Raw genomic sequence first — 15,052 nt, forward strand, 5'->3', positions numbered from 1 at the left:
AACTTGGGATGAACTTGGGATCCTTTGAGAAACGACTGGTTCCAGTTCTGGACAAGGAATAGGCAACACGCTTGGCCTGCAACAGCTGGTCATCCCTGCCGCCCGCCCCCATACACACACAAACATGCACACACATACACAACGTCAAGCTATGAGCACTACTCAGTACATGGACAAGAATTCAGGAGCCAATCTGAAGAAACTCCCACCAGCCAAACATGGGATAACTCAGCATCTAAAAGAATAATAGCAATGGACTACAATACATCCACTCCAAATTCATCTCAAAATCATTGACATGTAAAAAAGTATGAATCTATGAGTTCTTAACGATACTTTAAAAAACCCAGTATTCACATGCTAACAAATTTTTTTTGAAACTGCTAAATATGACCAAATAATCAAGCATTTATCCTGCCTTTGCTACACTAACTTCCTGTAAAAAGTTCTGTCAAATATTAAACCTAAATATAATAAAATTTCTAGATCTAACTAACAACTAACAAAGAACACAGGGGACAGAAGAATATGATCAGTAACATCCAGTCTGGGGAAAACTCTAAAAGGCAAACGATTTGGATTCTCCAAAGGATGGATTGTGAGTGGGAGGAGGGACTTGGAGAGGAAGGAAGAAACCTCTTAGTTTAAAGAAATCAACCAATGGAAATGTGTGAACCTATCTGGATCAGGATTGTTTATGTTTTTTAGGTCCTTATTAGTTATCTACTTTATATATAGCAGTGTGTATATGTCAGTTAGGTCAGGATTCTTAAAAATAAATTGTAATAAAAAAGAACCATTTATGAGACAACTGGAGAAACTGGAACACTCAATAATAAAGAATTATTACTAATTTAGATGAGATAGTGATACTGTGATCGATTTTTTAATAAGACTATTTTTAGAAATGGTATCATTTCATTCAGAAATATTTGAGTCTGTATTACTTCCAAATAATTTGGGGACAAGGGAGAGGTTGGTAGGGATATAGATGAAATAAGATTAACACTGTTGATAACTGTTTAAGCAGGGTAACAGGTGCATGGGGGTCCTGGAACTCTCTTCTCTGCTTATATGTGTTAAGGTTAAAAAAAAAACAAAAACAAAAGATAAAGACTCAAGGGATGTTGAAAGATCTGTAAAATGCTGAAAGGCATCATTAGCATAATTTTTTCCTCATATATCAAAACACTTTAGGTGAGGCGTACTCTGTGAACCTTCAATGTAAATAAAAATGAAAATGCTGCTTTGTATTAGAGAATTCCAACCTGATACATATTGAAATGGAAGGAGTCTTTAGTGATAGAGTCAAATCATAAGTACCTCAAGTGTTGCGCCCTACAAAATGCACCGAAATAAAGAGTGCATGCGGTAGTAGCAAGCAAAGGAGTGTTTTAGTTGCAGGGAGCCAACCTAATGGAGATGTACAGATCATCAGTTTGCAAAAATCCTCCTCCTGCCTGATCATCTTTAATAAGCCTTAAGTGACTAATGAGAGGCTTTTAATGATACCATCTATTTCTCCTTAGCGGTAGAACAGTTAATATGCAATATGAAAAAAGTAGAAATGCTCCTAAATATTAAAATGAATAGGTTTTTATCCTGTAGCATATCTGTCTATACCTGCTCCCCTACACCCCAAGCCTAGTTATCAATTTGCTGGTTTTGACAAGCAAAACACAAATAGAACAGGTGCCTTTGTTAGCACTGAAGGTAAATTCCGGCACCTGTGTGGACACCAGCTGTGTGCTAATTCGTCTTATGATTGCCAAATCACCAAATATTACAAAACTAGGAATGTTCCTTCAGGCTTCCAGGTGTGGGTCTGGATGTTGGCTGGCAGATGTCCCTGGAGAGACCAGGCCTGGTCCTGACAGCCTCTATGATGAGTTTTATCCAGTGCAAAGTAAGACTTGGCTGCATAAGCATATGCCTGTGAGTCAGTTCAGGCGGTGGGGGTGGGGGATGCTTTGGGGGATGCGGAACAAAAACATTCTCTGGTCTGGTGATACTAACACAGACAGGTGTCCAGCGCCTGGTCACACGCCTGAAAGCCATTTTTGATTAAGTACTAGTCAGTAACAGCATGCCCACCGCATTGGAACCCTACTCTACCATACACTTCCACAGTTTACTGCCGTGGCTTTCCATTTAGCCCTTCATCTATACTTATATGACAAAAATAATGGAGTTGATGCTCTGCTTCTAGTCCTAAGACATAAACTGAATTACTGCATGAACAGTTTGGACAAGAAAGGAGATGGCCTGAGAGCTCTCAAAATTAGAGCCTGAGTGCAGTGTGGTAAGTTTGGTTGCAATGAAGACTTTCCCTCTGGACACGGGTTTATTTTACACTCTTAATAATCAAAAATATGAGATGTATGATAAAATGTTCGATTGTTGCTTCTTTCAGCGGAGTCTGATGAAATGGATGGATTTTATTTGGAAAATGAAAAAACAAACAAACAAACAAAAAAACCTACCTGAAGACTGCAAGGGTCAGAGACCAGAGCACTAATGGCTTCCTCAGTTCAAACTTCGCCCGTTTGTTCATTAGGTGCCGACCACCGAAGATAAAGGCAGCATACAGTGCGGAAAACAGGAAAGATTTCTTCCTATGAACAAACAGAAAACCAAAATCTTATGAAATAAAGATCTTTAAGCAATTATTTTTATTCATTAGAATTTTATATTTATTCATTGTTCCTCAACTTTTATACCACTCTCCTCTTGGTAAGCACCAAAAACATATTCTTGGGAATGTGCCCCCTTCACTGAAGAGAGAATGTTTATCCACTTGGCAACATGGCGGCTGTTGAATCCTCTCCTGACAAATTAGGTCATCTGGATTAACCAACCCATATCAGGATAGATAGATTTTCTTTTTGGGCTCTATAACTATAAACATTTCAACAACATAGCACTGAGGTAAAAAAAGAAACCTTTTCACTGAGAGAATTATTTTTCAGAGTTTGTTGGACCATTTAGATAGTTGAATTTTTAAAAAGGAATTATTTTTATTGGAAATAAAATATTAGGTGACAGAGTTGTGTCCTAGGACAAGAAGGCCTTTTAAAATGGCATCTTCCTAATAGGCTAATGATATTAAAAAATGATTTTGGAGAAATACTTGATGATTTGAAACACTAAAGTCAAGCTACATGACTTAAACCCCCCCAAGATGGATTCCTGACATCTTCTCCACCAAGGGAGGCAGGTATTAAATTTCAGTATTATCATCAATAATAGGCCTGTCAGACATCATACAATGCAATAGGAAGAACACAGAACCACCTACAGTACAGTGGCCTAAACCCTTGAGCTTGAATCTCATCAAATATCTGATTTTACTACCTGCTTATAGGAAAGATAGGGGATAAAGCCAAACTTTGGACATTCTGTAGGACAGCTGAATTTATTTCTTCAAAATGTCAGTGGTAAGAAATCAAAATCTGGGACTGTTCTAGATTAAAAGTGACTTGAGAGACATAACAATCAAAGGTAACATGCAGAACTTTTTTGGATCCATATTTGAACAAACCAATTGTTTAAAAAAAATCTTTAATAAAATCAGAAAGTTATCAGTCATAATCTTAAAAGCTCTTATCAGTTAATATTTATGGGTGAAATTATATGTCTTGGATTTGCTTTAAAATACTCTGGGAAACAAACAGAACTCAAGCAATATTAAGAATGGAGAGACAACACAAGATTAACAAAAAAGATAATGGAACACAGGGGCCCATTAGTCCTTTTCTCTTTTTGTTAGTCAGATTTAGGTGGGACTTTCAGTCAGGAAGGTCTAACTAAATAAAATCTGCATGTCCTGCTGGTTTATTATTGTACCAAGGAGAAGTGACCAATAGTATTGATAATGCCATAAAGAACAAAAAACACAAAGCTTTTGTAGACTTTGATTCAACAGAAAGTAACAGGCTGTGTAAATAACTGAAACATCTGAGGATACCTTCTGATATGATAAAGCAATGTTTCTTTTAAAATGGGTATTCTTCACTCAGATTAAAATGGAAAGAGCTGAAAAATAAGTTACAAGATATAATACAAAAAGCAAAATGCATTAACCTGAAGAGCATTACTTGCAAAAGGCTTCATATTTTTTCCTCTAACCACTACCATGTATTGCTGACTCATGAGGGATCTTATTATTTACAGAAGCATCACTCTTCCTCCAGTGAGTGCAAGTGACCTACCTGGTGAACCCCACCAAATAAAGCAGTGATTCCCGAAATCAACTGGTAAATAGTGTCAAATAAATCACTTCCACTGAGTGTCGCAAACTTTTGGAAACACAAGACCTGACACACAGTAAGTGCTTAATAAATACCTGTTGAATGATCACGATCTTGTCATATCAAATTTTCTAATAGGGGAAAATATTTATGCACCTGGGCACATGGGAGCTCAGTGAACACTAACTGAGTAAATGAACAGTTGTGCTTTCCCAGTAATGTCTTAATAACTAAAGAATAAAATATTCAGAAAAAAACATACCATCCATTTTCTTCCTCCAGAAAGAAAGAGACTATTTCTATATTTCAAAGAGAAGTGGAAATGAGACAATTTTATGGAAACTGTAACTATTGAACATTTCAAGAAGAGAGTATTTTTGGCCATAACTATATTTATTGCTTTACTTCTTTGAAGTTTGCCAGTGTATGGCATTACTTTAAATGTCAGAATCACTGCATTTACATGCATATAAGCAAGGACTCACTCAAGAAAAACAAAATTTATGAAGTTAATGTAGATAATAGTTATATGAAAAAGTATATATTCTTTTCTAAATTATAAAGGTAATGATAAGTGACAATAATCATGGTATTATGATTTAGGGAGTGATTCCTGTGGGTAGAGATAGTGCTAAAAACCTTTGTTATTTAATCCTCCTAATCATCCTTAATGTAGGTAAAACATTATCTTCATGTTATGGCTTAGGAACCTGGCTTAGAGGTTAAGTCGCCTCAGATCTCCCTGCTCGCCTGTGGTAAACTTTTGGAGGAAAGAAGGGTGTGTCTGCTATGTTATAAGAATTCCTTAAACCCTCCTTCTGACTTGCAAGGCTATTGTGAAACTTTGCAGCACAATGTTTAACTGTGAAAAGATGAAGAGAAATCTCTACAGGTTTGTTTCAACTGTCATATTTTCTGGGCGTGGAACACTTTGATCACAATCTTCTTCACCTCCTGGATAACAAATTCACTATATATACCACTGAAAACTCTTCCTTACAATTATTTATCATTCTTTCTCTTGCTCAGTCAATCTAATTTCAAGTTTGGTTATAGTTAGATTAATTACATTACTTACAGTTATGAACCAAGTTAAATGACTGTCCATATGATCCTATCATTCTAGCCTAAGGGAAAAATAATGTGCCTTGAAGAACCAACAAAAGAATAAAACTCTTCTCTCTGTATTTCTTCCTCAAATTTCTTCAGTTCTAGAATGAGAATTAGCCCTAATGGACTACTAGCTTCCTGGCAAGGACCATTCTTTTTTGCATGTTTTCTAAAGATCTCTTTAAGAATCTTCAATTCCACACAACTAGGACAAACAAGTCAATCAACATAAACATGCAGAATCTGAGAATTGCGAGGGACAAATTTCCTCGTTCCACAGAAGAGGAAATGGGGGGCGGGTGCTGATGACATTGGTTGCTCAGGGTCACGTGGCCACATACTGCATATTGGTCAAAACTACCAAAAATTGTAATGGCCGTGATCAAGCAGGTAGGTAAACATAAATCAATTCTCTATCTAAAAAAAAAAAAAAAAAAATCAATTCTCTAGGCTACATCTGGGTCACAGGCAGTCAATAATAGGAACTGATACTTGTTTAATTATAAATGCTATAATAAAAATAAGTTACTTATTGTATCTTATATAAATCTTCCACTATGGTGAAATTTAAATAATGCTTTGGCAACAGTGGATGGACTTGGAAGGCAGTATGCTAAGTGAAAGAAGTCAGATAAGAAAGACTAATACTGTATGATATCACTTATATATGGAATCTCAAAAATACAACAAAGTAATGAATATAACAGAAAAGAAGCAGAATCACAGATATAGAGAACAAACTAGTGGTTACCAGTGGGGAGAGGAAGGGGAGGGGCAGTAAAGATGTGAGAGAGCAGGAGGAACAAACTATTGGGTATAAGATAGGCTACAAGGTTGTATTTTACAACACGGGGAATATAGCCAATGTTTTGTAATAACTGTAAATGGAGTGTAACCTTTAAAAATTGTATTAAAAATAAGTAAATGCACAAAAAATAAAAAAGGTAAATAACGCTTTGGGTTAATTTAGAACTAAGCTTCGGCTTCTTCTAAAAGAGGGAGTCATCTAAGGAAGCATTAACTCTTACCTCTTCAACTGAGTAACCAACATTTATCACTTATAGTTGAATGTTATGCTTTTTCCATTTTACTTAGGAGAAAATTTTTCTTTAGCCAAATGGGTGATTTAAACTATCTTTCCATTCTGGTATCTCTTTGGTAAAGGTTCAGTTATAGTCAAGATGAATAATGACTTGCCGCTGGCCCACTTACTATTTAACGTGGATAGATGACTTCCCTAAAGCTTCAACAGTAATCCAATAATACTTCATATTGTGACAGGCCTCCATAGCTGGGTATAATGGTAACACTACATTGTTTTATTACCAGATAACTAGCAATTTCTACATGGTATGGACTCTTGTTTAGGAAGTCTTAAATGCACAATCATATAGCACAACCTTTAACTGTAGGTACCTAATAAATACTTTTCAGGTGATTCTGTAGCTATAATTATGAAGTAACCAACCAAATAAGGATCACCCAAATGAAATACTGATATGCTTTGAGCTTGTCATGCTTGTATTTACCCTTTTTTCCCCTTTTACTTCTGTCATCAATGTGAATAATGAAATAATTAGTGAATATGAATAATAATTAGTCCATAATTAATCAAAACAATGGTTTATCCTTTATCTTTAAAGAGCTGGATTTCTTTATCATGGTACTTCGTTCCAAAACATTCTTAGATGCTTTTTCTATTCTGACCTATTCTGAGTAGCTGCTTATGATTTGTATTTATTGTTCTGTCTAACAACACTTCTTAAAGGGTATGTATATATTCAAATGCTTTTTTTTTTTTTTTTCAACTCCTGGGATTCCACTGAAACCAGTACCTAGTAACTAGAGTCCCTTAATGCTCACATCAAGATCTCTGCCAGGTGACCTGCACTCCTTTGGAAGTTAGACAAGTTTATCTGAGAATGGCAAAACTTTCATGTGGGTAGCATTTCACATAGGATAATTGCTAATGAGCACCTTGGGGAGATGACCCGAGCTCCTTTATGTCAGTGACCTTGTTTTTACGGCTACTGTGTATGTGTGAGACACAAGTAGTTGTGAAAGGGAAAATTAAGCTGTGAGAGAAAAAAGGAAAGAAAAGAAAAGGAGACCTAAAAGCATCTCCTACTTTGGCTGATCTACCTGGTATATAGAAAGTTTCCACCTTTCTATGTGTGAAGAGTGTGAAGCTGAGAAAGTATGTTACTCAGTAAGGCCACATCTCTTTTAAGGTTTCTCCTTTAGTTCCATTGCTGATTCAAGTCAGAAAATAATTCAAGGTTCTGAAAGTAGTTATAGGACACATATGAATTGCAGACTGTAAAAACCAATGAACAGAAACCTCAATTAAATAGCGTCAGGAGACCAGAAGGGGGAGCTCTCCTGTCCCCGACCACAGCAGAGCCCAACAGGAAGAAGAAAGACGCCTCTTCTTTCATGGCAACAACTCAGCCAATGAAAAGCCATGGACTCTGTTTACTACTGCCCTCCCCACTTCCCTTTCCCCTCTATAAAAGCCGTCCTCCTTTCTTTCCTCTGTGGTGACTTGCACGTGGCTTGCCATGGTTGTAGACCCCAAATTGCAATTCTCTGCTGATCCCCAATAAACCCATCTTTGCTGGAGAAATATCTGGTCATCTATTTGTGTGAGGTCAACAAGGCCCAGAGACTGAAGGAAATACACTGCTTTTTGCCAACAAGATACTCAGTGGGTGTGTATGGTGGTTAACATTTGATAAGGGTATAAAGGAAGGTTTTCTGGTGAGGGAACCCGAAGTTGTGCTCCTGGAGCTTTCGCCAGGGCTGGACTGTGTCACTTTCTTGAGAATTCCACCAAGACTTCATAGAGGCATTTTTCTATATTAAAAATAGTGGAAAATTTTCAGCAGTTTTTATTCATAAGTAAATTATAACTGGGAATTAACTCTGTGCCCAGAAATTCTGACAAAGGATAGTTTTGTGAATAATAGTGGAATATGTCCATAATTAATACAAATGAATGGTGACTTTCTAATTGCAAGACAAGCCATGACTGAAGAAAAGGGTGTTATTCTAATCTGTTATGTTTGACCCAGCAAATGATGTGTGATTTCTGAGCTTCTTTGAGCTGTAAACACCTCTGCTTCTCATCCTGCTTTCCCCTAGATGCTAATTTAAAGATCACAGGTTCTCTTTGTTTAAGGTGAGAAAACCATTCTTTTGTAATTCAGTCTTTCTATTGCCAAAGTAGGTCACAATCAAAGTAGAGTTACGTTAATACAATGGATTTAACGACATGACTACATATCCTTTCTAGGAAAGTACACTCCTCTTAGGACAGACCGGTTGTAGAATGTTGCTTGTACGTTTCCTATCAACATATCTTTTTTCCCCTTGCCACTTATAAAAAAATCTTGATAAATTCTGTTTTCTTGTTGACTTTCTTTTTACAATTGGAAATAAGATCTTTGGGGAGAAAATACTTTCAAAATGTGTAAAAAAACACACATATACACACACAGAGCTCCATAAAAAATGCCATCTCTCTAATACTTAAATTGGCCAGATACCAATTAATTACCTTTGTTTCCCTAGATACTTTCAGTTGTTGATGAAAAATGCTGACATCCATCCATCCATCCATTCAAAATTTAATCTTTTTCATTTGCAGTGTGGTTAGTATGCAATTGAATGGGGGGAAAAATCCCTATGAAGGAGAAAATTCTGCCTCTACTAATCTGGTTAGAAAGACAGGAAAAAAATGTGTGTTGGTGCTTTGATGTGGACCCTTTAGGCTTTGGATGGCTGGACAGCGGCAAGTGATCTTGGCTGGGAAGAAGCAGTGGTGTTAGGCCTGAGCTAAGCCAGGAGTGTATCAGATCAGGCAGATGCTTTGGAGTGGGGAAAGCCAGGTTGGAAGTGTAGGGGAAAGTCACAGTGTGTGGAGTTCTGAAAACTGCAGCAGAGTTAGGACTGCATCTTAGGTCAAGGTTGCAATAGGTTGTAAGGTAGGTGGCCAGTAATTTGTTACCACTAATAATTAAAGTACAGTACTGAAATTCATGGCTTAATTTTCTTTTCTTTCCTCCTGCTTTAAAAAAAAAAAAGAATAGATTCACTCATGCATATAACATTATGTGACTTGGATGCAAGAAGAAGGGGGAAGAATGACAGATAGTGATTCCACAACGAGAGAGATGGAGAATGCTGCTTTAAGCTGTGGAGAGCACTAAAAGTCTTGGAGATGGGAGAGGGCAGAATAAAAAAGAGATATGCTCACAGAGAAATTTGGCATTAATTACTTCTATTCCAGCGGGCAGATGTGGCTGAAGTTTGACTCTACTACTCTAAGTCAAAACATTCTGGCATATTCCTCACAACTTACACTGTCAGCATCTGTAGCTGCAGGAGTTACTGAAGCGCGTGTATGAACTGAAGGATCTTCTTTAATGAATTGCTGCTCTTCCCAGGAATGATCAGATGGGACCTTCTTTAAATTTTTATTTAAGCATGAATATTCTGGGCTTCCCTGGGGGCGCAGTGGTTGGGAATCTGCCTGCCGATGCAGGGGACACGGGTTCGAGCCCTGGTCTGGGAAGATCCCACATGCCACGGAGCAACTAGGCCCGTGAGCCACAACTACTGAGCCTGCGCGTCTGGAGCCTCTGCTTCGCAACAAAAGAGGCCGCGATAGTGAGAGGCCCGCGCACCGCGATGAAGAGTGGACCCCGCTTGCCGCAACTAGAGAAAGCCCTCGCACAGAAATGAAGACCCAACACAGCCAAAAATAAATAAATTAATTAATTAATTTAAAAAAAAATCAGCTATACTTCAATTAAAAAAAAAAAAAAAGAATTAATATTCTCCTGTTCCGAGGAAAGTTTAGAAAATGGCTAGGCTAATCATGGCATTATGTCAGTCAAGCTGTGTCCTGAATTGTCACGTAGAGTAAAGGTCAGCTTTAATCCTGAAGTATTGAATCCTAGAGAGGTACAAGAATATTTTTGTTTTGGAAGACATGGTTTAACCTAACGGGTCAGGAAGAATCAATGCCAAAGTTAGAATCAAAGATTTCTGAGGATAGTAAATCAAAGAAAGAAAGAATTCTTTGACAGAGGTTTCTAATCTCCTTAAAAAGAGTAAAGCTTGCCACAATCTCTGAATAAAAATTTAGCCAAAAATGTATCAGTGGTCTTAATTAGACAAATCTCCTCCCACCACAAAGCAAACTTAAAATGAGCCCTGCATTGACAAAATAATTTCTAGCTTCTGTTTTGTTTGAGAGTATTTCTCTCAATATTCTCATCCCGATTCTTTGGGAATGATTGTCACTTCAAGCTACAATTTTCACGTAACTGTCTTATATAATACATCAGCTACTGATACTAGTCATGGTAAAACATTAACTCTAGCGGCCATAAAAAAGACAAACAAACAAACCAATATGTTCTGAACAGGAGAGGCAACATGCAGAAAGAGAATCCAGAAAGTAGTTTCATCAGCAATTCAGTTTCATTGTGCTAATGTCCTTAAAGAAACGTCCCTTGTTCTAAGGAACAGAAAGCTTTCATCTGAATTTCCAACGAAGAAATGCTCACTTGTTGATTATTTTTAAATATAATAATAAAGATAATTCTGAAATGGCTCCTATTAAATAAGAGCAGTTGACTGCCACCCGTCACCAGATTAAATTTTATCTCTTACAGCCTTAAAATCTACTATGTAATATAAATGAGGTATTAGTGATTTTTTTCCCTGAATATGAAATTTTCTTGGTCCAGAAGTTGTACAACGTATAATTATGGGCTTGTGTCAAGGCTGCAAGCTTAAAAAAAAAATCTTGTCATCCACTCGAATGACCTGCTGACCATAGAAATATAAAATTAATATAAAATGTTAAAAATATAAAAATAAAACCGAGTCAAATATAAACATCTGCTTTCTGTTTGTCTTTATCCTGCAGAAGCCCAAATGTTCTGTAGATAATAGATTTATCTGAGAGCTGGAGACTAAAACCAGAAGTGAAAAAACACTATAAAAAGCATATGATTATTCACAATGGAATGGAAACAGGATTTCGGGTTTACAAGATGAAATCCAATTCAGACATAAAATGTTCCCAGATTTAAATCAAAATGACAGCTGCACAGATAACTATATAAATAAGCATAAACATACCCAAATCTGAGAGCACTTTCTCTATACTCAAGGGAAAACTGTTTGAACTGAAAGATGATTCATTTCTGTTCTGTTAACTACTCCTTCTATTTATAAAGAGTTTTAGTTGACATTCATTGCTTCAGACAACTTTAAAGAAGCTGGAAAATACTATCAAGGAAAAAATTACATGTTTTCATGTTAACTATTGGGTGATTAAATATACCATTGCACTAACTTTCTCCTGGATATAAATTTTGAAAGGGTATTGGGGAAGCAATGAGAAAATATGTCCCAAACACTATTTCTAGATTAGGGAGTAAACAGTTCAGCAATGATGAAGATTATTTCATGGTATAACTCATGGACACTTTTTTGTCACCAAATCAAATTTACATAATGAAACCTGAGTAAAAACTAGCAATGACAAGAAGAAGCAATGACATATTAGCAAGGTAGTAAAAATGGCAGACATTTTTTTCACCCATGAGCTATCACCTAATTATCCAAGCAAAGACTATCAATTTCATTTTGCTCTTGAAAATAATAATACGGCAAGATTTTGATTAGGGTATTCACACTGCTACTTCAAAATCTGAACTCTCATTCAGTGACATAAATAAGGCCTATAGGCACTAGCTTTGAGAAGGTTGGTAATGAGGAAAACTTGCCTTACGAATTGGATTGTATTACTTTCCCACTGTTGCAGAAACAAATTCCCACAAATTTCGTGGCTTAAAACAACATGAATGTATTATCTTATAGTTCTGAAGGTCAGAAGTCTGAAATGAGTCTTGTGGGGTTAAAATCAAGGTGTTCCCAGGGCTGCATTCCTTCTGGAGCTTCTGGGTGAAATCTGTTTCCTTGCCTTTTTGGGCCTGTCCAGATATTCCAGAATAATCTCCTCATCTCAAAGTCCTTACCTTACTCATATCTGCAAAGTCTCTTTTGCTCTGTAAGGTAAAATACAAATTCCAGGGATTAAGACATGGACATCTTGGAGAGACTATTATTCAACCCACCACATGGATTATCCTGAATAATAGGAAGGTCTAAAGCCCTTTTTCTATTGTGACATAGGAATCCCCTACAGATGGCAAACCTTCATCCTTTAATTTGGTTTGCTAGATCCGAAAGCAGTCTCTTCTCTCCAACTCAAGAAAGCATTTTAGAATTCAAGGGGCTAAGAGTCACACTGTTACGGATTGTCCGGAAGCCACTCATAAATATATAAATTCACAAATGTCAGTACTTGAACTCGAACCAGTAACATATGACTTATCATATACTACCTTACAAGGGACTAGGCACCAAAGCTTAGGATTTCCACTGAAATATACATGACTTGTTAGAAATTATTAGCATGTGTTCAATTTATCCCAACTGTCACAGGTTCTAAAGTGCCATTTTATACTATTTTCAACAACAAAGATTATTTGGCTTGTGACCATCCTCTGTATTTCAATCTTAAAATACATGCTACAGGCTCCATCAAGTACATTTTCCTATTTGCAGCAATCCATTTGTTCTATACTTTATCACTCTTATGCTAAATCCCTAAAGAGGGAGCCTTCATCTCAAGTGGTCTACTGAACAGCAGCATTTGACACAGACGGTAACCCCCTCTTTTCTGTGACAGTTTCTTCACTTGGTTTCTGGGACACTGTATTCTCCTATTCCTTCTCCTACTTCACCATCTGCTATTTTTTCATTCTCCTTTGCTGGCTCCCTCTTCATTTCCCCAGTCTTTAAAGTTTGCAGGGCTCTTAGGGCTCAATCTGCGGACCTCTTTTCATCTACCCCAGTGATTCTCAGAGGCGGTGATGATTTCGCCCCTCAGAGGATATAAGGCAATGTCTGGAGACATGTGCACAACTGGAGGAGGACTGGCTACTGGCAGCAAGTATGTGGAGGGCCTGCACGCTGCACAGGGCAGCTCTTCACAGTGAAGAATTATCCACCCCAAATGTCAACAGCGCCAAGGTTGAGAAACCCTGGACAAGAGAAATATAAAGAAAGAGATGAAGAAAAGAGAAATCGGAAAACGCAAGAGTGTGTGTTGAAATGTGATACAGCTTCGAAAAACATGCTCATTGCTTAGAATGCCATCACTTTCGTTTCACATACGCTCAGGCTGAATTGCTTCAAACCAATTCCAAGCACAGAGTAAATAAACGCCTGGTTTCAAATCAGCAGTTCCATTTAAAATTGAAAAGAAGACAAAACGACCAATTTCGAGCAATATTTCCCGTCATTATTCTAGAATTAGGTTCATTTCTGTCTACAATGGAATCATGGTCCAGCTGCCCTGTGAAGCCTGGAGTGATCAATTCTTACAAACTGTATACCTGTTGCGATGCTACCCTTGCCAAGAAGATCATCCAGAATTGCGTTTTATAATCTCTCTCCAGGCAACAGAAACGAATAACCTGGAATGAAGAATAGTCACTGCCAATACAAACCCCTTTTGAAGTAGAATTCCAGTTATTTCCATTCACCCCTTGAGTATAAGAATTCCATGGTTGCCAACCCTTTCCTAGCGCTGGATGGGGAAACGTTGTAAAAATACATTAGACTATCAGGACTTACACCTCTAAACACTGATCTTACATGTTCTTAGTTAGCCAGTCTCTTCTAAATCATCAAAGTATGACAATTTGATAACAATAAAGGTTTCTGTGACACAAACTTTTTAAAATTAAGAACAACTCTACTTTGTAAATCTCAGAACTATACAAGTAGGTGCTACCATATGCTAAAGGATGCCAATTGTAATGAACAAAATCAGTTGCACTGTTTTCTAAATCTTAGAACAAATTATTTGATTATTTTTATTAGTCACCCTCAGGCCTTTGGTATCCTGCATTTCTGCCATGTTGGGAGACACTGATCCTCTGATGACTGTGTACCAGGCTGAATGAGTTGAACAGGAAGCTGCTCTCTACTATGTGTGTGTCATCAGTTTCTACATGGGGAACCAGAATAAAAGCTGCCAGGGCTGCCAACACTGGTTTAGGAGCTTTTTAGCTTTATATCTGTGTTCATCATTTCCCACAGAGACTTTCACTTTGCTTTTTTTTTTTTTTCTTTTCCCCCCTTCAATTACAGGATCGAAGCTAGGAACAATGATAAAAATTCCTCTTGGGGAAAATGTTTAATAGAAAAATCTCAAGGTCTATCAAACAAACATAGAAATGAAGGGTACAACTCCCATTTCTCCAGAAAGTGAAAGGGGAATTTGTTTCATTTCTAAAGTTTCTCTTTACTACTAGGTTGTGTGACAAGAATAATTTCTTCTTCACTTGCATGGCAGGTGAATCCTGAGACATGTCTAAGGTACGGCTGGGATTTATCAAGCATGGGTTCTGAGAAAAGAGATTCTTAAAATAGCAATGCCCAGAGCATCCTTTTCTTCAATCAGACAGTTTCAGAAGGAAGTAAAAGTGCTTAAGGAGAAGGGTGTGTATCTGACTCATGGCTTCTTTGAAAGCCTGAAGGTTAATGTGTCTTCCCATATTCCCAAGGGCATTCCCTTTGGCATTAAGAGGGACTGTGTC

The 15,052-nt window shown here is 37.2% G+C and overlaps 1 protein-coding gene across 5 annotated transcripts in view; it reads right to left on the reverse strand.

The window, feature by feature from the left end:
- ELOVL6 (ELOVL fatty acid elongase 6) overlaps positions 1-15,052 on the reverse strand; it is a 136,095-nt gene that overhangs the window by 55,576 nt on the left and 65,467 nt on the right. For 4 of the 5 annotated variants that reach the window (XM_082463003.1, XM_082463002.1, XM_082463004.1 and 1 more), the window contains one exon: positions 2,484-2,615. In XM_082463003.1, the coding sequence (XP_082319129.1) occupies positions 2,484-2,615 (132 nt within the window). Of the gene's footprint in view, positions 1-2,483; positions 2,616-12,418; positions 12,449-15,052 lie in introns of all 5 variants that reach the window. The other variant, XM_082463005.1, reaches the window with a different exon arrangement.

The sequence above is a fragment of the Balaenoptera physalus genome (genome assembly GCF_965194825.1).
Source record: "Balaenoptera physalus genome assembly, chromosome: 5".
Lineage (NCBI taxonomy): Eukaryota > Metazoa > Chordata > Mammalia > Artiodactyla > Balaenopteridae > Balaenoptera > Balaenoptera physalus.